Consider the following 25,972-nt stretch of genomic DNA (forward strand, 5'->3'; position numbering starts at 1 on the left):
ATCTCCAATGCCCCTTTGTGCACACTCAGAGCAAAGCAATATTACCATTTTGTTAACGATTCATTCTGGCCTTACCTGCTTTGCCAAACACATAACTAAGATGATGAGTTTTGCCTGAGTACCCACGGACATAGGCTTTGGGGACTCAAAGGAGAGAAGAGACTCCAAACTAAATGAAGCTCCAAATGAAACACTTGCCCTGCTGACATCTGGCACAGAACCCCAGAAATTATTAGCAGGATTGTCCCAGAAGCACGGATTGCTGGAGAATAATAATCAGGAGGGAGAAACTTCACAAAGTTCCAATCCTCAGCAAATGCACACACACACACACAATTTGCAGACTGAAATGAAAGCAGGTGGAAAAGCCTTCATTATTTCTTTTACCTATTAAAATTCTTAACTCCCCCCAAACATTACCAATCGGTACTTTCTCTACAAAAGAATCAAGACAGTTTTCTGCCCTTGTGGATATAATAATAAAAATAATAATACTTCTAAAGGAAAATTGCTCATTTTGCACATTTTTTAAAGTTTGCATTTCAAATGTGGCACAAAATCAAAGCTCTGATGTCACTGGTGATATTGTAAAACTGGCTATCTAAAAATACATTTAATGAGACTGTTAATTTCACCCATCTGGTTTAGCATATGCATTTTTTTTCTAGTGGATCTGTAACGAAAAAACATGCCTTGTTTATGGAGATTAATGGAGTAATGAAAAACAAACAAACAAAATAGAAGTGGAGCCATTTTCCCATTTTTCTTTCTTCCTACACGAGAGGCTAAGGAAACAAAAGGCACCACCACCGTTAATTAACTCTCACTCTCTTCCCAGGAGCACAGTATTGTTTATTTTGCTCTTTTTTCTTTTTTCCAGCAATACCATAAGGTCACCATTTGTGGGCTCATCATTAAAAGAAGCAAAAAGCAGAAAGCGAGAAGGTAGCTGCCTACTGAAGGAGCTGAAGCCACATCTGATGGAAAATTTGGGAGAAAAAAGCAGGCTTATTTATTCCTTGTGAGGGGGAAAAGGCACATTAAGAAAGTCATTTTTGGTTTCAACCTTCTGAAAGGTATAATGTATCCAAAGAGGTTTGAAAAGAGGGGAAAAACATGGAAGGAGAAAATATCATTTAACCAGAAAAGGAAAGATCTTCACCAAGTTTTACTAGTTATTTTTTTTAATAGCACATCTCTCATTTGCATTTGCATCTGATGAGCCCCAGAGGGTTCCTGAGGCTCAAAGAGGTGGCTTATTTCTCTCCCCCAAATAAACTATTTGTACTTTTCTGTCCTGTGTAGATTTTCTGACTTTATACACGTCATTTCTCTTCCTCCCTCCTCTTCTCCCCACTCCCTCCTTCTTTTTGTCTCTTTCTCTGTGTGTATTTTTTAAAAACTATAATGTATACTTTCTTGAATTAAAAAAATTAGATGGGGCCCTTTAATGAAAAACAGCAAGCGTAGCTCTTAAATTCCAGAGCATCCTGAAATTGCTAAATAACACCATTGTGTTTCTACCCTTTTCATGCTCTGCATTTTAGTCTCCAAACAAACACTGCAAAAATATGAAGAGTTGGGGGCTTCCCTGGTAGCTCAGACAGTAAAGAATCTGCCCGCAAGGTGGGAGATGTGGGTTTCATCCCTGGGCTGTGAAGATCCCCTGGAGAAGGGAATGGCAACCCACTCCAGTATTCTTGCCTGGAGAATCCCCATGGACCGAGGAGTCTGAGGGCCTACAGTCCCTGGGATTGCAAAGAGTCAGACCGGACTGAGCAACTAACACTTTCCCTTTCAGAAACAAGCTAGAGTGACATCAGTGCAGCCAGCACCCCTCTGCATATTGTGAAGAGGAACCTTGTCTCCTGTACTCCACTCTCTGAAGCCTGGGGCAGGAGCCAGGCAGTGGTCCTGCAGGAACAATGCAAATGGCGTCAGCCCCAGGATGGGAGCCCAGCCTCAACCCCGGCCTCCCCCTGAGGACCACTGAGGACCCCCTGAGGCAGAACTCAGCCTCTCTGTAGCCACAGTCACCAGCTCTCATGGGCTCAGGGGTGCCCAGTCTGGCACGAAAAGAAGAAAGGGAGTCACTAGTTCTGGCCTCGGGGCATGTGTCTGGAGGGCGTGCTAGCCGCTCACCTGTCTCGCTTCCCTGGCCCTCCCTGCCAGGGAGTCCCCTGCACCTAGGCCTTTGTGTCCTTCCTCACTCCTTCCCACCATGAGCACTTCTCTTACCCAGAGCCTTCACCTGGCTTTGCCATTCCGGCAGCCTCTTACCAGCCAGTTCCCACCGTCTCTCTTCCCTGATTCCAGAGCCCCATTCAAAGGGTTTCTGAATTCAAAGGTTTCCATCAAGAAAGGTGTGAGAGGAGAGTAAAAGAAGCAGCCAGCTCTTCAAGGATGAAAAGGTGTGCGTACTGAAATACTACCAGCCTAGCATTAGAAACAGCTAATAGGTGATTCCATGCTCTCACAAGCGCCATTTTCCAGAGAATTGGAGCTTCCCCAGGAAACAGCACAGAGGTTGGCCAATTAGAATGGTCCCCCTGAAGTCTTGAACATGGGGTCTTGGTCGGATGTCCCCCAGAGCCTGGACTTCAGGACAGAGCGGCATGGGAGCATTCTCGGACCACACGAGGGAAAGAGGATGCAGAGCAGAGGCCCAGGAACGCCGTCGGCAGGAAGGGTTGGCTGCTACATCTGTATGCATCGCAGCTGGGTGCCCCAGGAGCACTGCCATCTGTAACTCAAAGGCATGCTGACTCCGGGAGGTGAGGAACAAGTCCTGTGCTGCTTCAGAGGGGGAACTACCAGTGGGGACAGCTGCATTTTATATCAGGTTAGCACATCAGCTGTTACCATGTAAGAAGACTCCCACCTCCACACCCCCTGGCACTTGGCAGACAGCAGTGTGTGGGTCGGTCTGTGCTTCTCATTACAGTCGCCCCAGGACCCAGCGCCATGCTTGGAGGTTCTCAGTACATGGGTGCCAAGTTGGGTCTGCACGAACCTTCGGGCAGTTTCATATCCAGGCACCTGTATTACCTCAGCAATGAGGTTACAGATATATGGAGGCAAGAACCCTGAGGGCTGTATTTCGGGTATTCTTTTGCAACGCGTGTGCATAGTCTAAGAAGGATTCTGGTCTACTTGTGCTGACAGGCAAGAGTTGGGAGACAGCATTCTGCCTGACCTGGGAAACAGGACAGTGTTTTCAGAGCCAGGATGTCACCTCCTGAGGGGGAAGCAGACTAAAAATGTGTGAGAGAAATCAGAAAAGTGTAGAGAAAAGGCAAATAAGCCATAGACTCCATCAGTCTGGATTGCTATAATGGCTTGGCTTTGAACTTGCATCTCCTGGAATTCAAACTCCCTGTTCTCTCATACCCCCAAAAGATGTTTTTAGTACTTACAATGAGATCACTTATTAATTTGGAGTGCGTTTAATGACTCAACAAATACGGAGGGTCTTCAAAGAAAGCCTAGATTTGAAGACATCTGAGTGCTGCTGTGGAACTAGACAGGTAAGTCAATATTGTAACTTGGTAAGATGGGTACTGATAAGAGAAAACCTACACAATGGCAAGGAGGGTGGGGGAGATGGCTCAGACTGCCTAAGGGGACAGGAACGATGATGCGAAGAGGCTGTTTGAGTTGGAACTTGAAGGTTTCTTGCAAGGCAGGCAAGCTGAGAAGCACAGGTGGCGGAGATGTGTTCTCTGTGGGGAGTGGTGCAGAAATGCACTACATCAGGTCATATGGAAGAAGGGCTGATAGCTAAGCAGCTAACCCACGTCCAGCATCATTGCAGACACTGCGAAGTAATTGGAAGTGTCAGTGGGATACTTACACCTCTCACATCACCCTGGACAGGCTTGCAGTCAAGCAAGTAATGGAGACACACAGAGGATCAAGGACGTGTGTCTCAAGGCGGATGAGATGAGCTTTACGTGGGAGACTCTGGCTCAGGTCCATAAGTTACCTTTCTGTCCGTGGATCTCTTTCATAGACACCATCACTTTATGAGAGTATTGCATTCTTCATTCCTATGAAACTAGACTTACCCTAGCAAATAAATTACAAATTATACCTCACACCTATGAAAATGGCTACCATCAAAACCCCAGAGAATCACAAGTGTTGGTGAGAACGCGGAAAAATTGGAACCCTTGTACACTGTTGACAGGATTGTAAGATGGTGCAGCCCTTATGGAAAACAGGATAATGGTTCCTCAAGAGATTAAATGTAGAATCATCATATGATCCAGCAAGTCCACTTCTCAGTATACAGCCTAAAGGATTGAAAGCCAAGTCCTCAAGAGGTACTTGTACATTACATTCAAAGCAGCACTATGTAAAATAGTGCAATTGGGTTGGGGGAAGCAAGCCAAGTGTCCATCCACAGATGAATGAATAAACAAATTGTGATCTAGACATGCAATAGAATATTATTCAGCCTTAAACAGGAAGGATATTCTGACATGGGTACAGCATGAGCAAACCTTGAGGACTCTATGTTAAGTGAGATGAGCCAGTCACAAATGATTCCACTCACATGTGGTCTTGAAGAATCAAATGCATGTGCAAAGAAAGCAGAATGGTGGCCACCAGGGGGCGGGGTGGGGAATTGTGGTCTAAAAGAGTATACTAGAAGTGTTGGTCGCTCAGTCACGTCTGACTCTTTGCAACCCCATGGACTGTAGCCCGCCAGGCTCTTTTGTCCATGGAATTCTCCAGACAAGAGCACTGGAGTAGGTTGCCGTTCCCTTCTCCAGGGGAATCTTCTTAAGTTCAGTTCAGTTCAGTCACTCAGTCGTGTCCGACTCTTTGCGACCCCATGAATCGCAGCACGCCAGGCCTCCCTGTCCAACACCAACTCCCGGAGTTCACTCAGACTCACGTCCATCGAGTCAGCGATGCCATCCAGCCATCTCATCCTCTGTCGTCCCCTTCTCCTGCCCCCAATCCCTCCCAGCATCAAGTCTTTTCCAATGAGTCAACTTTTTGCATCAGGTGGCCAAAGTACTGGAGTTTCAGCTTTAGCATCATTCCTTCCAAAGAAATCCCAGGGCTGATCTTCAGAATGGACTGGTTGGATCTCCTTGCAGTCCAAGGGATTCTCAAGAGTCTTCTCCAACACCACAGTTCAAAAGCATCAATTCTTCGGTGCTCAGCCTTCTTCACAGTCCAACTCTCACATCCATACATGATCACAGGAAAAACCATAGCCTTGACTAGACAGACCTTAGTCGGCAAAGTAATGTCTCTGCTTTTGAATATGCTGTCTAGGTTGGTCATAACTTTTCTTCCAAGGAGTAAACGTCTTTTAATTTCATGGCTGCAGTCACCATCTGCAGTGATTTTGGAGCCCAAAAAAATAAAGTCTGACACTGTTTCCGCTGTTTCCCCATCTATTTGACATGAAGTGATGGGATCGGATGCCATGATCTTCATTTTCTGAATGTTGAGCTTGAAGCCAACTTTTTCACTCTCCTCTTTCACTTTCATCAAGAGGCTTTTTAGTTCCTCTTCACTTTCTGCCATAAGGGTGGTGTCATCTGCATATCAACCCAGGGATCAAACCCAGGTCTCCTGCATTGCAGGCATATTCTTTACTGTCTGAGCTACTAGGGAAGCCCCTCTAAATGAGTACAGAGTTTCAGTTTTGCAAGATGAGAAAGTTCTAGAGTCTTTTGTGCAACAATGTGAATGTACTTAACACTACTGATGGTGGTGGTGGTTTAGCCACTAAGTCATGTCTGACTCTTATGACCCCATGGACTGTAGCCTGCCAGTCTCCTCTGTCCATGGGATTCTCCAGGCAAGAATATTGGAGTGGGTTGCCATTTCCTTCTCCAGGGAATCTTCCCAACCCAGGGATTGAACCTGGATGTCCTGCATTGCTGGCAGATTCTCTACCAACTGAGCTACGAGGGAAGCCCTTACACTTAAAAATGGTGATGATGGGGAATTTTAAATTATGTGCATTTTACCATAAACGTTTTTTAAAATTACAATCCTTAAAGAGTGATAGTGTAAATACTTGACTTTCTTTTCTGTAGTAGATAAGTACAGCTCAATCTTTTGCGAACAGCTAGGAGGTGGTGACCACTCCTGACTTCCCTGGGCAGAAAGCAGAGGACACTCCAACTGATTGTGAGGAAGCACAAGCTCCCAGTTCTGTACCCATGCACTGTTCCCATGGCTCCTTTGAAGTGATGATCCATCTAAAATCATATGGTGTCGGTGTGGGGGGACACACTCACATCTGAAGTGCGCACGTATAGCAGCCTGGCAATGGAGTTGGCAGTGTATGTCAGGCAATGCTGCCAAGAAAATGGTGAGTCTGTCACAAAGAACGAGAAGTTGCAGGCCATTGTCTGTTGCTGTCATATGTATTTTTTAACGCCAGGAAAAAAATAATTCCACCAGTGAATTCTATTTGTGGGAACTGTGGGAGCTGATGTTTTTCTTTGCATTTGACCTCAGTCACTCTCACTCAAAACATGGCCCCATCTTTGTTCTATCCTGGCTCATGGGGGCCACTTGGTCAGTACTTGTCTAGGGAATGAATGAATGGAAAGTTGTGATACAAGTGACTTAAGTTATTCACACAGTTGCATTCCTTTATCTGTGCCACCGCACCTGCTCGGTTCCTACATCAGGAATTTTGAGCAGCCAACATCTGATCCTTGAGTCTGTTCCTATAGCTTATCTCAGATACGAGAAATGCAATCTGATGAGGGTATTCTAGAAAAGTCTATTAGTCAACAGAACGAAACAGCTCAGGCTGACAGCTGAAGACATGATACAAACATAGGTCCTGTTGACTGGAGTTGTCCAAAGCACTCCAAAGCCAGCTAGACACCCACAGCAGGACAAACTTGGGAGAAAAGGTATGTGAGGACGTGGGAAGAGAAACAGTCACACCAGTCTGACTACCCTTCTTTCTATAGCGCCAGATTAAAGATATCTAAATAATCTTTAATTATTATTTTTTTTACCCTCAACTTACAAAATCAAATTTTCTTAATTGTCTCAGGATTGTTAGAAACTGGGCATGATGTACGACACCAGTCTCTCTCTAGGATTAGGCAGGCAGAATATCTGGTTAACTATGACTGCCCCAAGTAAGGGCAGTGTGCCAGGCAGAGATGAATTTTAACGAGGAGTGTAGGCCCTGCCTCTGCAGACGGCTCCCAGTTCCCACAGATGGGACAATGCAAACTAGACATACAGGGGCTGACAGAACGGGGGTCTGAGGCTGGTTCTGGAGATTTGCCCACCCTGTCTGCCCCCATCCCTGTCCCACCTGCTCCTGCACCTCAGGAAGTGGCAGGGAGAGGCGGGATGCAGGTGGCCCCGTGCGTGGGGAGGCAGAGGCCCCTCAGGGTATGCTCACTGGTGCTGATGTGAGCAGACTTGGCACCAGCAGGGCCCACCTGGCTGGCTGGGCACCAGCAGTGAGCCTCGAAGCGGCAAACCCAGCTTCGCGGCCCCTCTCCCCCCAGGCACGGGGCAGCTGCATGCGTTTGTGAGCTGCCACGTGGCAGCTCCCCAGCACCACAGCCCATCGAGTCTCAAGGTTCGGGGGCTCATGATTTGGGTTTTTAATGAGCTCCCTTTCTAGGCCTCCACGGAGAATAAAATCATTCCACATTCTTTAAACGAAACTTCTGAGCTGTAAAAATAACACAAAAACATTCTTTATTGAGAGTATTTGCTTTAAAAAGAATGTTTTGTGAAAAATGATTCATTCCTGCTCCCAATCAGCAAAACTATATTTAAGCATATCCAAAATCTCATGAAACTAGTTTTCAGGTGGATGTTGTCTTCGTCCATTTAGCCTACACCTTCCAACATTCATCTCCTTCTTCTGTTCACCCAACTCGGGGGGTCAACTCCACCATCTCCCAGAAGATCCATGAAGACCAGGTAATAACAGATTAACACGTACACAGCAGCAGTGATTCCCGGCTGGGGGGAGTTTGGCCTCCTGGGGGACACTTGGCAATGTCTGGAGACATTTTTGGTTGTTACACTTGAGGGGGTGCAGGGGCATGGGAGGAGACAGAATGCCACTGATATCTACTGGGCAGAGATCAGAAATGCAGCAGCTGCTGCTGCTGCTAAGTCGCTTCAGTCATATACGACTCTGTGCGACCCCAGAGACGGCAGCCCACCAGGCTCCCCCGTCCCTGGGATTCTCCAGGCAAGAACACTGGAGTGGGTTGCCATTTCCTTCTCCAAGAAATGAAGCTAATCATCCTATAATGCACAAGACAGAGCCTTCACAACAAAGAATTATCCAGTCCTGAACGTCAGCAGTGCCCAGACTGAGAAATGCTGTATACATAGCGTTTACTAAGTGCCAGTACTCTAAGTATAAATTCATTTAAACCAACAGTAGGAGAGACAGACTCCTGTTTGTCATCCCCATTTTGCAGATGAGGAAACTGAGGCTCAGAGAAATGAAGTGTCTTGCCTAAGATCACATAGCTAGAAAGTACTAAGTTAAAACTGGAACCAGGGGCTCCCCTGGTGGCTCAGTAGTAAAGAATCCACCTGACAATGCAGGTTTATTCCCTGATCCAGGAAGATTCCACAAGCCTCGGAGCAACTGCGTCTATGCACCACAACTACTGAGCCTGCACTCTAGAGCCTGGGAGCTGCAGCTGCTGAGCCTGTGTGCTCTAGAGCCCATGCTCTGCAACAAGAGAAGCCACTGAGAAGGAGAAGCCTGCACACTGCATCTGGAAATTAGCCCCCAATCACCGCAACTAGAGAAAAGCGTGTGCAGCAACGGAGACCCAGCACAGCCAAAAATAAACATGAGTAAATAAAATTAGGAAAAAAATCAATCCCAGTGTCACTTCCTCCAGGAAGCCTACCCTGAACACCCTAGACTTCTAAGTAGAACTGACCGCTCCCTTTGTGCAGTTGTCGATTACTCCCATAGCATTTATTTTTAAAAATACATTACGATTTTTCTTTGCTTTCAAGTCTGTCCTTCACAGGCAGAAATCTTGAATTATTTTACTTAACTCTGCAGTCTAGCCAAGTAACTGAGCAGTCACTCAGCAAATATCAAATGAACCAAAGATGAAATATCCTTTATGGTTTGAATTCTTTCAAGATGGGGTGAGGGTGAGTCACTATCTGCAAAGAGAATCTATTCCACTGGACGCTCCCATTTTTAGAAAGTTCTTAAGCGAAGCAGAAATCAGTTTCTGCATTGCCTTGCCTCAAGGGTCTGATCGTATGCCCAGGAACACCACAGGCTCTCACTAGTCACTAAAATAGTTCTCATCACCCTCCTTATCATTTCCTTCCCCAGGCTGCACACTTCCAGCTTCTCTCCTCTTCCCAACAGACACTGTTTCCTGACCCCTCAGTCCAACAGTGTGTACTTAATTATGATGCAAACCATAATGGCAATGGACTTAAGCTGGCCACATTTGGGGAATATACACAGACTCCTGGAATGGCGCTTGGAAATACTTCAAGTCAGGGGGTCTCAAGTTCAAGGGCCCAAGGGCCCAGGCAGGTGAGATCCATGATGGAGGTAGACAGGAAGTGCTCAGCCAGAGGCAGGAGGGGCTGCAGATGGACAAAACCCGTCTGTGCCAACCACTCACCTCTGAGCTCGCTGCCATTCAGGAACTGAGGCCCAGTATCGCCAGATCTTTGGATATTTTGACAAAAGCTAGAAATTTGTATTTTTATATGTTTTTAGAAACCGGAACTAATTTTTTTTAAAAATTGACAACAATGTGTATGCCAGAGTAACCACACCTGGGGGTGAGGTCTGGCTGTCGGCTGTTTGTTTCTGGCCTTGGCTTTACATAAAGACGTGCTCAAGTGATTCCTAAATTTAAGTTTTTCTATTTAGTGTCACAAATGTGCACAGGTACATCAAGAGTGCTGGACATACAAGGGCAGAATTTAAATTTGAAATTAAGCTAGAACACTAGTGTTAAAAATAACTTCGAGGCATAAATCACTAAAGAAGGTGAGAGAAAGCAGAAAAACAGGGACCTTTCTAACCAATGTCCAAAGACAAGGCATGGACTCAATTACCTGTCACCAAACTCAGCTCCAACAAGGCCTGGAACAAGCTTCGATGCTTGGCTCTCAGCTCCTTCTCCCAGGGGAAGGCTCTACACGTCGAGGGCTGCCCATATCTAAGTTTCAGGTCCAGGTAGGAATTTCGGAGGTTGCCTACAGGAAAGGGAAGCCCCAGGTACCGTTAGAGGGAAGGGCTTGCTCCCTAAATCCCTTCCTCTAAGATGAACCAGAAATAAGGCGTCAGACTTAAGCTTACTAGATATTGGTTTGGATACATCAGGGATTTGAAATTGGCTACGATGCCTCTGCCTCGAGGTCACAGATTCAAAGCCTCGTCCAAGGGAAATGTGCCAAAGTTGCTGATAGCTGTTGAATAATTCTACAGAACGAGCAGCTGGCCTCGGATGCGTCCCCAAGAGGCCAATATCTAGGCCATTTTGTTGGCAGTGTGAGTCGAGGAGCAGAGCCCAGGGACCCCAGGGAATCAAGGCAGCAGAAGACGTTAGAAAAGTCCTCCCAATGCCACCACACAGATCAGCATGCAAGACCGGCCTTCTGACTCCGGGTATCTCTCCTGAAATTACATCAGCTATCAAAATCAGTTTCTTTCCTGTTTGGGATATTACTATTCTATATATCTTCCCCCTCTTCTGACAGCATCATATTTTCTGGATGATTCAGCGGTGAAAGCGGCAGCTGGGGGACTAGTATAGCCTATTCTTAAATTAAATTGCAGAAGTGCTGCCTTTCCACACTTACCTATCATCATCTCTAATCACTTCCCAAGACCATTTTATGTGAACCCTATCAGAATGGGGTATTGTGCAAGAGGCATCTATCCCTCCATGGTCTGAAATGGGAAGTTCAGCTCTGGGGATGGTGTGATATCTTGGAGAGACTGAAATACTCAATTTGCTTTTGCTGATGGCAAAGGTCCCACAGGAATTTCTCTTCCAGAAGGAACATATGTGACTAACTGTAGTGCCACCATACCATGCAAGAAGATCTATAGCCAGAGAAATTTGTAAGTGCTAGGTCCAAGCTGGAACGTTGGAAGACGAGACGAGTTTTATAACAGGTACACCCTCCATATGAATGAAAGGATGTCCATGCAGATACGGGCAGGCATGAAAACACTCTATTTGAAATTCATTCCTTCTGTTGAAAAATCACCAATGTCTTCCAGAATGAGTCAATTTCAAGGATTAAAACAAAATAAAACCCAGCCCCTGACAACAAAGCCATTGTTCAACATTTCTGAAAGCTAATATTCAGATATTAATGGCCCAAGACAAAAGTGCACCGATGGGGAAACATTTCTAATGATTAATTTATTTTCCAATTCATTTTTATTTTCTTAGACTGGCCTAAGATCACATATGGATGGGAATAATACAATTTGAGGCTCAAAACACTCTCATTTATATTCTTAAACTAAATTACAGCTGCTTGAAGCTATGAGGCAGCCTTGGGTTCCTGCTGAGTGTTGGTCTTGTTGGGATCTAGGTAGAAGGCACACTTTCATTTGCATCAATCTATGTGAGGTCATATTTGTCCCCACTGAAGCTAAACAAGCTAAAGCTTGTTCTCCTTAAGTTTAGTACGTACATGCTTCTTGTCTCCTGTCCCCCTGCTGCACCGTAGATGTGTACACAGACACTATTTCTTGAACTTCTGCACACCTTTCGTAATATAACTTGATTTGTTGAGAAAGTTGCTTCTCAAGGAGGGGATTGAAAATCTGCAAAAGGGCAAGAAAACGAAAGGAACAACACTGTCATCAAATGCCCGTGGATACCTATGCTGGGTTTCCTTCTCCCAGTGAGAGCCCCAAGTTGGCTTGTTTGTACACAGATCATCTTCTCTGGATTCTCGAAAGGTGAAAGGTGTTACTAGGAACTGAAGGGCATGCCAGCTCTGATCGCTTCCCTCTGGCTTCTTTTTGTAGCATCTTCTCGTCTGCAGAGCTTCTTAAATGTTAAGATTTCCCAGAGACCAGATCTCCGTGCTCTCTTCTTCTCCACTGCGGCATTCTATCCCCAGAGATCACATTCATCTCCCCAGAGTTCCCAAAGGGCACCAAGTCTAACCGTGATGCACCTGCTCCCTGGCAGCCCTCCTCTCCTTTGCTTCAGCTTGGAAGGCTCCTGTTCAACTTCTAAGAGTTAGATCCAAGGTCATCACTTCAGGGCTGCCTCCCTAGCAGCCCACCCACCTTCACACGAGTACCCAAGCAGAAGAGCCCGCCTCAGCACTCCCAAACACCGTGCTCACGTCTGAATCAAAGCATGGACCCCATTCTTTCATAACTTAACTGTTTAAGACCCAGGCAGGAAACAAAACAAAACAACAGAAAACAAAAAAAGACCCAGGCAGGGAGCTCCTCAAGACCAGAGGTCTTATCTCAACTCAGTGGTTTTCAAAATGCAGGTTGCAACCCATTATCAGAGGGTCATGACATAATTTCAGTGCTTTGTAACTAGCAGTGATTTTGTTTTTTATGAAGCAGAATACAAAATATTATAGTACACTGAACACACCAAGGGTCTGTGTTCTTGGTAAAATTCTTCTTTCAGTTTTGTGTTTATACATTTATGTGTGTGTATTATGTATATGCATATATATATACATATATATACACGTAGGTACTGTATATGTATGAATATGTATGTATTGCTCATGCTTTTAAAACAGATTTTTTTTTAAATTGTAGATCACCTTTAAAAAAGAGTTTGGAAGTCACCACCTTAATTCATCTTGGATGCCTCAGCATCTTGTACAGAGCCTGGCACATAGTAGGTGCTTAATGAGCACTGGTTGCACAAATGAACAAAAAAATTTCTTTTTTTTCCTCTTCTAGAGATTTCTCAGCAGGGGCTCTAAGATGACCCATGGGCAATAATGTGCTCCATTTTTCCTAACTGATTTTACCTAGTAACTCCTGATTTTCCCAGGACAAACTCCACAAGGTCATGGGAATGAAAAAAATTCCTTTTTCAGGTATCCAGCGATCTCCTTACCAAAGCACAAAAAGCAATCAGGGTGAAGTTTCCCACGTGGGGCAGCCCTCCTCTAGCTGTTAGCCCTGCTGGAGCTGGCCTGGAGACTTGGACAATTCGATTCCATTTGCGGGTGGGTTTTGGACTTGAGAATTCAATTCTGATTACAGGGCCCTCTGTGATCTCTGCCACCGCCGTTCACCCCACCCAGTATGAGCTGAAGGCCTGTTTCTGGAGAAAGCAGTATGCAGAACCAAGAGTCTAATTTGCTGAGTGTCTCCTCTTCTGATACTTTAAATAATATCACATAAAAGAAGTTTTACCAAATAACTAAGCTTCTCTCCTTTCATTAGCTGTGGAGAGGCAACAGCCTGATAAAAATCGACTCTATAATTAAGCTACTAGTTATTAAAACAGAGGAAGTAAATGGTTTCCATTTTATGAGTACTAAATGAACCAAACGTTAACAAAAATCTATTATCGTGTTTGCAGGGGGGAAAAGCCTCAATATTAATTATGTTTGGTGACAGAGCTGATGCGAGGTCTGGCATGGATAAATCTTTTGTTTGCACTGGACTGAGTTCCATGTCCCTGAGCCACCCGCCCATCACCCATAAGCACCAGAATACGCCTTGGTCCCCTGGGCTCACCTGTGCAGGGTGCAGAGCGTGGAGGCGATAGTACTTCAGGGGTCCAAAAAACCCTTCAACGCCGGCCACGTACCTGCTCCCTCCAATAATGAAGTACCCAGAGGTGTCATTATAATGAAAATCCTCACGGAAACTAGAAAAGTACAAAGGGTTAAGAAAGCTTTGAACAGATTTTTTTAAAGACCTTTTCACTGACCCTCCTTGACTTAAAACCCCAAATTTCCACAAACCCTTTACTCTGAATTCAAGAAGATGAGATGATGGTGGGGTCAGGCAGGCTTGAGCTAAGATCCCATCTCTGCTATTTATCAGCTGTGTGACCTTGGATCAGTTGCTTAGCCTCTCTGAGACTGAGGTTTCTCATTAGTAAAAATGATAATTCCTCTCTTACCGGGTTGGTAAAAGGATTAGGTAGATGCAAAGACAAAACATACAGCATCTATTAATAGCTAAGTGCCTTGCCCACCATAAATATTCAATGCAAGTGAAAGAAAAAGTGGTAGTCACTCAGTCATATCTAACTCTTTGCAACCCTATGGACTGTAGCCCACCAGACTCCTCTGTCCAGGGAATTCTCCAGGCAAGAATGCTGGAATAGGTAGTCATTCCCTTCTTCAGAGAAGCTTCCTGACCCAGGGATCAAATCAGGGTCTTCTGAATTGCAGGCAGATTCTTTACTGAAAACATACAGCGTCTATTAATAGCAAAGTGCCTTGCCCACCATAAATATTTAATACATGCCAACTATTGATATTGGTGAATCTGTTTAGAATCACTGGATTTATGTGTAATTGCTAATCTTAAATAGAAATATTTTACTCTAAAAGAAAAAAAGAAAATTTGTTGAGTAGACAGAAGGTGAATGTGAGAAAAATTAAAACACACCCTATTAGATAAGAACCAAGGTCAAATTCAGAGTTAGGAGAAGGAGGCCATAGCAAGGTCAAAGGGCTTGGCCAAAGATAAGAGGTCAGCACAGATGACGTGTTGGAAGTTCACTTTGTCTTGAAAGACTCAGAGGATCAGGAAGGAAAACGGAAGAGGAAAATGGGTGCACATGAATAAAATGTACAAAGCTGTTCTTGGCAGCATTGCTTACATCCACCAAAGACTGGAAAAGTCCAGGTGTCTGTCAGTGAGGACTGGTACCCACACCATTCAATGGGTCTTAAGCATGAGCTCTTTCATTACATAGTTTAAAAAAGAACAAAAAGCTCTGGAGAAATATCTAAAATACACTGTTAAGTGAAAAAGATAAAAATGTAAGGGCAGAGCAATACATATACATTTTATCTAAGGAAGAGAAGAGTGGATTTTTTTGTATCTGCGTTTACAAAAACTCTGGAGAGAGATATATATATAAGAAACTAATAAAAGTATTTTCCCCTGGCATGAGGGTTAAGGGATGGAGTGGATGGGGGCAGAGATAGAAGCAAAACATCTAACTATAGACCTTTTCACATAGTTTTGGCTTTTCTACCATGTGCATTTACTACCAATTGAGAAAGTAAAATAGGTGTGGGTGGACAAGGAGCACATGTGAACAGCAAGAGGGGGTCAAGACAGGCATCAAGTGAGAAGCCAGGCAGAGATGAAAGGAGTGCAGAGGGAGTGCAGAGGGCAGATGGCAGCAGAAGGGAAGGGCACAGCTCATCAGGCAGGCTGCCAGGAGCAAGGGGCCAGGGTGAAGCAGACGGGACAGAGCGGCCACCAGTGGTTGGGGCAGAAGCCAGGCAACCTGGGGTCATCCCAGGAGAGAGGAAGGGCTGACTGTCAGCCAGAGACCAGACCCTGAGCAGGTACTCCTGGCTGGAAGGAAGACACAAAGGTGAAGAAATGGGCACTGACATCATCACCCTATGGCAGCCAGAGGGAACACTTAGAAATCAGCTTTCTGCAAAGGCAACCAATGAGGAAAAAAAAAAAATGCTTTTTGCCTGCTGTTTCTTTTTCCAGAATCTTAGGCTTGAAGGGCCCGGGGAAGATGATGATCTCTTCTTCTTCTTTTTAAAGGCAGGACCACAAAGTTATTATCTCTGAGAGTGGCGAATTGATTCTGCTTCTTAAGACCTTTGAAAGATTTGAACACTCCAACTACCCTCATGAGGAGGTAATACCAGCACTTGGTGGACACGAAGCAACACTTTTGAAGTAGAAGCTCTCATGACAGAACTCTGCTTAACCAACTCACCAGCTCACCTCGTGGCCAGTCCTCAACATAATGGATACTAGCCAGCTGAGGTTACTCTCTGGATCCCTCGTATTCTCATTTTTAAATGAGGACAATATTAGTACCTATCTACAGGTGGCACTAGTGGTAAAGAATGTGGCAGTGCGGGAGCCATAGAGGTGTGGGTTCAATGTTGGGTCAGGAAGATCCCCTGGAGGAAGGCATGGCAACCCACACAGGATTCTTACCTGGAGAATCCCCATGGACACAGGAGCCTGGTGGGCCACAGTCCATAGGGTCACGCAGAGTTGGATACGACTGAAGTGACTTGGCATGCACACACACACAAGGTCACTGGGAGAAATTAGCACTTAAACAAAGCATTTATAATGATGCCTGGCACATAGTAGGCACCATAACTGTTAACTACAGTTATTATTATTAACTTAGTCCACCCTACTACTTTTGCTGCCATTTGTTGAGTTGTATGTTTACCAAGAGTAAGATGTGAAAAAGTGATAGTCGCTCAGTCATGTCTGACTCTGGGACCCCATGAACTGTAGCCCACGAGGCCCCTCTGTCCATGGGGTTTCCCAGCCAAGAAAACTGGAGTGGGTTGCCGTTTCCTCCCCCAGGGATCAAACCCTTGTCTCTCACACTGCAAGCAGATCAAACCCTTGTCTCCTTGTTCCTGACCCATGGATCCAACCCTTGTTTCCTGCTCTGCAAGCAGATTCTTTACGGTCCAAGCCAACAGGGAAGCCCCTCACTCACTTTCACTTTTTTCGTGCTTACTAAGATGTGTTTGTTCCCAAACCTGTTTGGTCATTGTAACCCTACAATGTAATTAAATCTTACGTAATCCCGAAAGCATGGAAAAGAAAGAGATGTTCATTCTTTAAAAATTAAGTTGAATATTTTGGGTAGACTCAGTAAAGAATGGTTACTAAAAAAGCTCTTATGGAATTAGGACAGCTGGAAAAGGCTGGGAAAAGAAACTGAAGAAATCTTGATGAATTTTGGGCTTCAATGGTTTCACAAGTGTCTTTGTTTTCTTTCCATTTGGAAGAAACAGAAATTGGGTACCGTTTATACCAGAAAGATCACAAGAAACTCCAATCAGTAGATCCATACTCAAAGGCAAGGCTGTAACTAGAAAGACTGGCAAATGAATGTACATATCCATTGTTTCAATTAAAATAAAATGCTTATCGAATATTTGTATGGATTTTTGCTTTAACTGAATTCTCAATTAATCAATAAATTACTTTGTCCCTATGGTACTAGCTTGTAATTTTTTGTCATTATTATAATACAACTAATAGATCCTTTCAGTTCCATCTCTCTCCACATTTTTCTTCTCTAACATTCTCAGTGGCTGCATCAAGATTGTAAGAAATTCCTTGCACTGTGCATTGTTTGATGGTCATCAATTTTGCTGACATAAAAGCTGAGCTAGATGGTTCGAAAGCCCAAGCCTGTCCCTTCTGCACGCAAGCATCAGACAGACTGGCAAGCCATCTCTACTCTTATCTGGACATAGGAGAATGCTCTGGTTTATTACTGTGAAGGACCCGGCAGTGGGGAAGGATTGCCTCCATTGTTAAACTGGCTTCGCTCAAATCTAGGGAACAGCTTTGGTTCGAGGGTTCTGTAGCAGGGGAACTTAGAGCCTCAAATGAGCCTCTTACTCCTTAAAGTAACTGTCATCTTAAGTGTCACTTCCTCATGACCTGGTCTAAATTCTGGCCCCTTTGTGGTCCTCTGAAGCCAAAAACCTCCTTATTTCCTTCCCTGCATTTATCACAATTTGGAATTTTAAATTTATTTGTGAATATATTTGTTTAAAATCTGTCTTCCCCACGCTAGAATTTTTAGCTCCACGAAGGCAGGGATGGATTGTATTCTTGTTCATTGTTTTATGCCCAGTGTCCAGCACTGTGTCAGGCATGCGGTAAACGTGTTGGATGAATGAATATATCCTGGATGGATAAACGGATGGGTGAATGAATTCAACAGCAGACAGCTCTGCGGTTGTCACTGCAGCCTTTCATGCAGTGCAGCACTGCACTTCTCAGCACTTAATTACTGATCTTCCTACGCCACTTTTGTAGGATAACAGCTATCATTATGTTTACATTATGAGAACAAATAAAAGGAGGATTAAGAGACTTTCCTTGAAACACCTATAAACACCTGAAATATTTGAGGCGTAGTATACTGACTTGGCCCATTCTGAAATCTCTCTGGTGAATGAGATTTCAAAAATATCTAACCACAGGAATCCCAGGTGGGCCAAGATTAACTCTTCAGTTGTTCCATTGATGGTGGTGGTAGTGGGGGTACTCCAGGAGTACAGGATGAGCAGCTGAGATGGTGGTGAGGGGCAGTCTTGGGCCTAGATACTGCCAGTATCCCCAGGTAAGGAACCATGTCAAAGCTTTCACTGGGATGTTGAGTTGGTATGTACCTGAACATCAGTCTTGAACTCTGGAATCCTATATGATCATACTGGTTCTGTCTTTACTTAAAATGTTGTTATTTTTTTAATGTTCCTAGTGGTCCAGTACGGAGAAGGCAATGGCACCCCACTCCAGTACTCTTGCCTGGAAAATCCTATGGACAGAGGAGCCTGGTAGGCTGCAGTCCATGGGGTCTCTAAGAGTCGGACACGACTGAGCGACTTCACTTTCACGCATTGGAGAAGGAAATGGCAACCCACTCCAGTGTTCTTGCCTGGAGAATCCCAGGGACAGTGGAGCCTGATGGGCTGCCGTCTATGGGGTCACACAGAGTCAGACACGACTGAAGTGACTTAGCAGCAGCAGCAGCAGCAGTGGTCCAGTGGCTAAGACTCTGAATTTCCACCGCGGAGGGCCTGGGGTCAGTCCCTGGTCGGGGACCTAGATCTCACATATAGCAACTAAAAAGATCCCACGTGCCACAACTAAGACTCAGCACAGCCAAATAAACACAAATAAATATTAAAGAAAAATTTGTTACTTTGTGCATCAAGGATTCTTTACATTAATCCTGATTTTTAAAACACTGTGTTAAATGTTATTTATTATGAAGATTGTTGAATTGAATTGTGCCCCCTGTAAAAAGCATATGTTGAATCTGAACCCCCAGTATGGATAGGACCTTATTTGGATATAGGGTCATTACAGATATAGTTAGCTAAAATGAGATCATGCTAGAATAGGGTGGACTTTAATCCAGTGTGACTGGTAAACCTTAGAAAAAGGGGAAATTTGGACAAAGACAGACACGCAGGGAAAATGTCATGTGAGGATTGGAGTTATGCTGCCACAAGCCAAGGAACTATTAGAAGCTGGAGAGATGCTTAGAACAGCTCTTTCCCTAGAGCCTGCAGAGAGAGCGTGGCTCTGCCAACACCTAGATCTTGGCCCTCCAACCTCTAGAAGTGAGAGGCAATACATTTCTCTTGCTTAAAGAGGTGATGCTAGAGGTAAAGAACCCTCCTGCCAATGCAGGAGACATAAGAGACGCAGGTTCCATCCCTGAGTTGGGAAGATCCCCTGGAGGAGGGCATGGCAACCCACTCCAGTATTCTTGCCTGGAGAATCCCATGGACAGAGGAGCCTGGCGGGCTATAGTCCAGGGGGTCACAGAGAGTCAGAAATGACTGAAGTGGCTCTTTGGGCTCGGCGGCAGAAGCAAGATGACGAAGGGAACGTCATCGTTTGGAAAGCGTCGGAATAAGACGCACACGCTGTGCCGCCGCTGTGGCTCTAAGGCCTACCACCTTCAGAAGTCGACCTGTGGCAAGTGTGGCTACCCTGCCAAGCGAAAGAGAAAGTATAATTGGAGTGCTAAAGCTAAAAGACGAAATACCACCGGGGCTGGTCGAATGAGGCACCTAAAAATTGTATACCGCAGATTCAGGCATGGATTCCGTGAAGGAACAACACCTAAACCCAAGCGAGCGGCTGTTGCAGCATCCAGTTCATCTTAAGGATTTCAACGGTTAGTCACACAATAAATATTCTGGCTTTTAAAATTTAAAAAAAAAAAAAAGAAATGACTGAAGTGACTTAGGACAAGTCATTCAGTTTGTGGCACTGTGTTCTGGCAGCCTTGGCAAAATAATATAATCACTAAGTTTTGGGGGGCTTGCTTAAATTTTATGTGGAAGGTGCCCTTCTTGCCTTACCCTGGTCCTAGCACTGGATCTTACTGTGATTCACTCCACTCGTGTCAGAAGCTACATTTTTGCGGATTTAAGAAGAAAGGAAGCCCTGACACAGAAAGGAAAAAAAGAAAAGCTTATGAAATTCAACTGGTTGTCCAAAGTGTCTGAGGTTGGAGATGGGTGTCAGGGGAGAAAGGGCAGGTATTATTTTAGACTTTATATCCTGAAATGCAAACCCTTAGTTTCTGGGTCAGGACTTCCCCGGTGGTCCAGTGGTTGAGAATCTAACTGCCAACACAAAGGACACAGGTTTGCTCCCAGGTCCAGGAAGATTCCACACGCCACAGGCAACCGTGCACCGCAGCTTTCAAGCCCGTGCATCCTAGAGCCTGTATTCCACAGCAGGAGTGGCCACCGAGGTGAGAAGGCCGGGCGCTGCAACTAGAGAGGAGCCCCCGCTCGCCGTAACTAGAGTACGTCCACGCAGCCATGAGGACCCAGCACAGCCAAAAATAAATAAAGAAATTGTACAAAACATTTCGGGGGCAGGAAAGGGCACTGGAAGACATTTCCAAAGGGGCCACACATCATTTGTTTCTCCAGAGTAAACTCCCTGCCCTTCCTATTCTCAAAGTCTTCATAGCAGAGCCAGTGGTCACCCATTATATAACAAAACTCCTATCTGTTGAATTCTTCCTAACTGGTCTAAATCCACCTGGTGCCCTTGAGATTTCTGTTCTGTCCTAAGATCTTGGCTTCTGTGCTTCAATACTGCCATCCAGTCACCCCTGACTTTCTCTTTGTAAGCTAAGGAATACCACTGCTTTAGCCTCTCTCAGTTCAGCTCAGTTCAGTTCAGTCGGTCAGTCGTGTCCAACTCTGCACCTTATGAATCGCAGCACGCCAGATCTCCCTGTCCATACCATCTCCCGGAGTTCACTCAGACTCACGTCCATCGAGTCCGTGATGCCATCCAGCCATCTCATCCTCTGTCGTCCCCTTCTCCTCCTGCCCCCAATCCTTCCCAGCATCAGAGTCTTTTCCAATGAGTCAACTTTTCCCATGAGGTGGCCAAAGTACTGGAGTTTCAGCTTTAGCATCAGTCCTTCCAAAGAAATCCCAGGGTTGATCTCCTTCAGAATAGACTGGTTGGATCTCCTTGCAGTCCAAGGGACTCTCAAGAGTCTTCTCCAACACCACAGTTCAAAAGCATCAATTCTTCGGCACTCAGCCTTCTTCACAGTCCAACTCTCACATCCATACATGACCACAGGAAAAACCATAGCCTTGACTAGATGGACCTTAGTCGGCAAAGTGATGTCTCTGCTTTTGAATATACTATCTAGGTTGGTCATAACTTTTCTTCCAAGGAGTAAGCGTCTTTTAATTTCATGGCTGCAGTCACCATCTGCAGTGATTTTGGAGCCCAAAAAAAGAAAGTCTGACACTGTTTCCATCCATTAATCTGGTCATGGACATAAGAATTGTTGTATGTGCCCAGGTCCTGACATAGTTGTTTGATTTAAATGGAAAGAGAAATAGTGGGGGAGGAAAGCGGACTGTGTGCTCCCTACTCTGCTGACATCACCCCTCTTTGCTTTCCTTCCTTTAGTAATTGGTTTCCAAGAAAATCTGGACTGCTCAGGGACTCTGAGTGAACAGAGCCTGTTTGGAAAGACAGTTTTATGCTTGGTGTTGTGAGATGACTATAAGATGAAGGAATCAACCACTTTGCCACCCCCCAGCCAAAGTGCCCAACAGTCCTGATTTTCTCCTTTTGGCCACATAGCACAGCATGTGGGATTTTAATTCCCAGATGAAGGACTGATTCTGTGCCCAGTGCAGAGGAAGTCCAGAGGCCTAACCACTGGAGTGCCAGGGAATTCCTCTGGTAAGTTTTTTAAAATTATACATTCAAAGCTACTAATTTGTGTTTCTGTTTTATACACACACACACACATACACACATACAGGGGCTTCCCAGGTGGCTCAGTGGTAAAGAATCCGCCTGCCAAGGCAGGAGACATAGGTTCAATCTCTGGATTGGGGGAAGATCCCATGAAGGAGGGCATGGCAACCCATTCCAGTATTCTTGCCTGAAAAATCCCATGGACAAAGGAGCCTGGTGGGCTACAGTCCATGGGGTCACAAAAGAGTTGGACATGACTGAGCAACTGAACAAACTATTTCTGTCTCCAGATCTCACTGTAAATTCTTCCTTGCATGACACCATAATGAGGTATCCTGAGTTCCTAAAGAACTCATGTCCCATGGTTCTACCACTCTAAAACCCACTCTTAATCAGGGATGCAGAAGCAAGTTAAAACTATGATATACAAGGAAAAAGACCCAATTCTCAGTTTCTTTAACTCTTGTAGAGAATGATTATATCAAGATGAAAAGTTAACCCAATATCAATAGTTACATACATTTCAAATTTAGATTATAAACATAAATATGAAGGCTGTCTGCTTTTATGTTTTACACTAAGTCAAAGTTATCAACTCCTCCCAGTAAGCAACATTAATACTTTGATTTGTTTGCTAGAATCCTTTGTAAACGATAATTTTCAAAGAACACGAATTATGCAGTGCTATAAAAGGAAGAATTTACAATGAGATCTGGAGACAGAACTAGTTTCTCTCGCTTGGGAAAAAACAAAAAGAAGGTTGTGGGGAAAACAAGGAGAGTTTGTGGGCATTTAAAAAAGAGAAAAACAAAAAGGTACAAAGATTAACTTCAAGGCAGACTAGTTACCATTCGTGCTTGGAAAAGCTGAATCGGATGGGGTAGGAATAACATTAGGGTGCAGGGCTAACACAGGAAGGTTCCTTTAGCCCTCATCCAGAAAATTTTGACACAAATGAAAAGCCACACTTACCTAATGGTCTGATTATGGTAGTCTTTCAAATCCTGCCCAGTGCTGGTGGTTACTACTATCTATGTTGGGAGAGATACACAAGGATTAGTAATGCCTCCAGACCCCACACCATAAATACAGTCCTGGGGATGAGTTACCCATAAAATATGCTTCATAGTCTTTTGTTTGATCAGTTTCTGCAAAAATCAAAATAGTAGTTTACCAACACTGTGTATATTTTGAGACTTAAGAAATTTAATTTCTCCAAATGACTTGAGATGATAAAAATATCTATAACGTAGTTTCCCCCAGGGGGTTCCAGACACTTCTAAACTTTGAGTCAAAAGATTCTTTTGGTGAATTTGTGCTTGAAAGCTTGTTGCATAGAAAGACAAAGAAAGGTGTAAGATACTTCCCCAGCACTAAGAATCGTCACCATCATTTCAGTGGTGACAATGTTTTCATCGTGAGTGTTGTTGGCTGTCATGCATTCTTCTCGTGGCTGGACTACAACATAAACCCTTAAGGTTAGAGGGCTCTTTGACTCCCCAGTGCTACCACAGAGCAAGTGTTCAGAAAACACATTCTGGCTTAACTAGATTCTCAAAGATGTAGCTCCAACACACGTCTCTGAAAGAAAAGCTAACCCAGAAAAAACAGTCCAAGTCAGCCATAGACACCGTGTTGTTTCAAAGAAAAAAAATGACTCAGACCAATTGTCTTTCTAAACCAACCATTTACTTTAGGCCAATGTGTCCATTTAGTCAAAGTAATGAATACAGTGGTCTTACCACAGAGCTGGATTTTGTGTAGAAAAACAGTGAGTATTATTTTGGAACCTAGGGGTATCAAGGAGAGCAGATGGGATGCAAAGATAAAAGGGCATTTGGTGAATGTCTACTAAAAAAAAAAATCTAGCTTTTTTTTCCTTTCTACTCCATCTGGTCTTCCTAACTCTTCTCTCCTGCTTTACCCAATCATGTACTCTGCCATTAGTTAAAGGATTACTTTGATTTACTCCTCTGTTTAAAAAACTTCAATGACACCATGCTGCATGGCAAGAAGAAATTGGAAGTGAGCATCCAATGATGGGCTAAAATATCCGCTCTGTTCCTCCATTTAAACTCTGTCCCCCATCTGTAGGAACCTTCTTTAGGAAATCTTCCCTGAGCATCCCAGCATGAAGTTGGATGTCTCTCTTCTGTGAATGAATATGAATCATTTGGCAATTAGACTCACCTTATGACACCCCTTACCTGCTCTATGTGACTTCCATAAATAGTCTCTAAGCTCCTTGATCATAGTGCCTGGCATACAGCAGGTATAAAATAAGATCTGTGATTTGCTCTGATGATTTGATACCTAAGTGATATGAGGCACTGAGCTGACCTTAAGAGAAAGCAGCAACCAAGCTATAATGCCATCATAATCTTCATGCAAATGAGACACTAAAACTCAGACCGCAGCAATGTCACCTAACAACATTAAGGAAAAAAATACAAAAAATGCCAGCTAATATCTTACAGACTCTCCTCAGTTAAGCTACAAGGACTGACCCAATTTCTCTTCTCTTCAGAAAAAGGACATGTGATAAACCTAACCACCAAGGGAAGTCTGTGTATTCTCTAACACAGAAGACAAACAAAACGTCTTTTCCAGTTTCATTTTCAGAAAATCACCAATCAGTAAGAGAAGCTGATAAGAAAGTAACCAGAAAAAAGGCAGTACACCAATATCATATATAACAACATAAAGGAATGGAATTATCTTCAATAATAACAAGAGATTTGCCATAATCCATAAAATCTGTGTTATAAGTGCTTGAAACTGCTATGCGCAGTGTTTCATAGTACAAAGTAGATAAAGAACGTCCACCTCACCAGAATTATCACTCAGGTTTGTTGGTTATTATTTGTTTAATGTCAAACACAAGCAATTGTTTTCACTGCCAAAAACAGTCAAACCATTTCTTGGCTGAGCTAACCAATAAATTTCCTATAAAAAAGTTGTAGATTTGATAACACTATATAAATATGCCAAGGCTGTTTTACCATTTATCTCCTCAAAGCCTATTTTGCTAGGAAAAAAGGCTTGAATTGCTCAGATAATTGTGGTTATATAGCTAGATGTATTATTCATTCACAATATAGTCGAAAAAAGCACTTTAAAAGTTAATTAAATGGGATAGAATGCTTATGATTTAAGATTCCAACCATAAAATTTTTATTTAAAAAAAGTGTTATGGTTGTAAAAGTTTATCAGCTACCACAAATTTGTTTTTGCAGATTTCTTAGCTCCCTGACTTTACAGCAATGCTTAAAGTTAAGTGACGGTGCTGATATGATTCATGATGGAACATGCTCTTGGTACCTGGCCACCATTAAAAGAGATATCCAGGCGAAACCACTCCTTCAAAGGTATGGTGAATTTCGTTTTTACAGCAAGGTCTTCTCCTTTGACAAGATGCATTTGAATATGCAAGTAGCCTAAAGGGAAAACAAAAGTTTGTGAAAATGACAAAGAATAGTTAGAAGTGAAGGCAGTGGCTGTATCTTTTCAAGGATTTTCCAAAAAAGCTATGACTAGATCACATTCCTTCTTCCTTTAAATAAAAGCAAAATGAAACAAAACAACAAAAAACACCTAAGTACATTCGTCTGTATTAAAAATGTTTGTTTTAAGCTTCCAGAAAAAGTTGAACTTGAAGTCCATACTTGGAAACCATTGTTCCTCCTGCATGGCCACAACGACAACATTCCTTATTCTAGACAGACATATCGTCCAAAAGACAGAGCTTAAGAAAACCACACTATCGTTCTAAAGATTCTATTTCATACTTACCCTCTTCAGTAAGAAATATAGAAGGTGTGCCGTACATCTCATTAGAGTCAACAAAGTACAGAATCCCACAGAGACTGGCCTTGCAATAATGGAGTAAATAAAGCCACAATGAAACAGTAAACCTGCAAGAGTGAGGAGAAAAAAAATTCTGCAGATTGATGTCATCCAAGAACAGGTAATTATAGTTAACAATGACCAAGTAAATTGCTTTTTTTCCATTGAAGG

General features: G+C 43.8%; 2 protein-coding genes across 3 annotated transcripts in view; one reads left to right on the forward strand and one right to left on the reverse strand.

Annotated features, from left to right (window-relative positions):
• SEL1L3 (SEL1L family member 3) overlaps positions 1 to 25,972 on the reverse strand; it is a 109,892-nt gene that overhangs the window by 51,702 nt on the left and 32,218 nt on the right. For both annotated transcript variants that reach the window (XM_004009750.6, XM_042251286.2), the window contains exons 4-9: positions 25,748 to 25,869; positions 25,277 to 25,392; positions 22,928 to 22,986; positions 13,721 to 13,853; positions 11,680 to 11,812; positions 10,084 to 10,224 (exon numbers count right to left, since the gene is read on the reverse strand). In XM_004009750.6, coding sequence (XP_004009799.3) covers positions 10,084 to 10,224; positions 11,680 to 11,812; positions 13,721 to 13,853; positions 22,928 to 22,986; positions 25,277 to 25,392; positions 25,748 to 25,869 — 704 coding nt within the window. The remainder of the gene's footprint in view (positions 1 to 10,083; positions 10,225 to 11,679; positions 11,813 to 13,720; positions 13,854 to 22,927; positions 22,987 to 25,276; positions 25,393 to 25,747; positions 25,870 to 25,972) is intronic.
• LOC114115299 (large ribosomal subunit protein eL37-like) lies at positions 19,547 to 19,914 on the forward strand. The gene has a single exon (XM_042251287.2). It carries the CDS (start codon positions 19,576 to 19,578, stop codon positions 19,867 to 19,869), a length of 294 nt encoding a protein of 97 aa, XP_042107221.1. The 5' UTR covers positions 19,547 to 19,575; the 3' UTR covers positions 19,870 to 19,914.

Source organism: Ovis aries, chromosome 6, assembly GCF_016772045.2.
Source record: "Ovis aries strain OAR_USU_Benz2616 breed Rambouillet chromosome 6, ARS-UI_Ramb_v3.0, whole genome shotgun sequence".
NCBI classification, from domain to species: domain Eukaryota; kingdom Metazoa; phylum Chordata; class Mammalia; order Artiodactyla; family Bovidae; genus Ovis; species Ovis aries.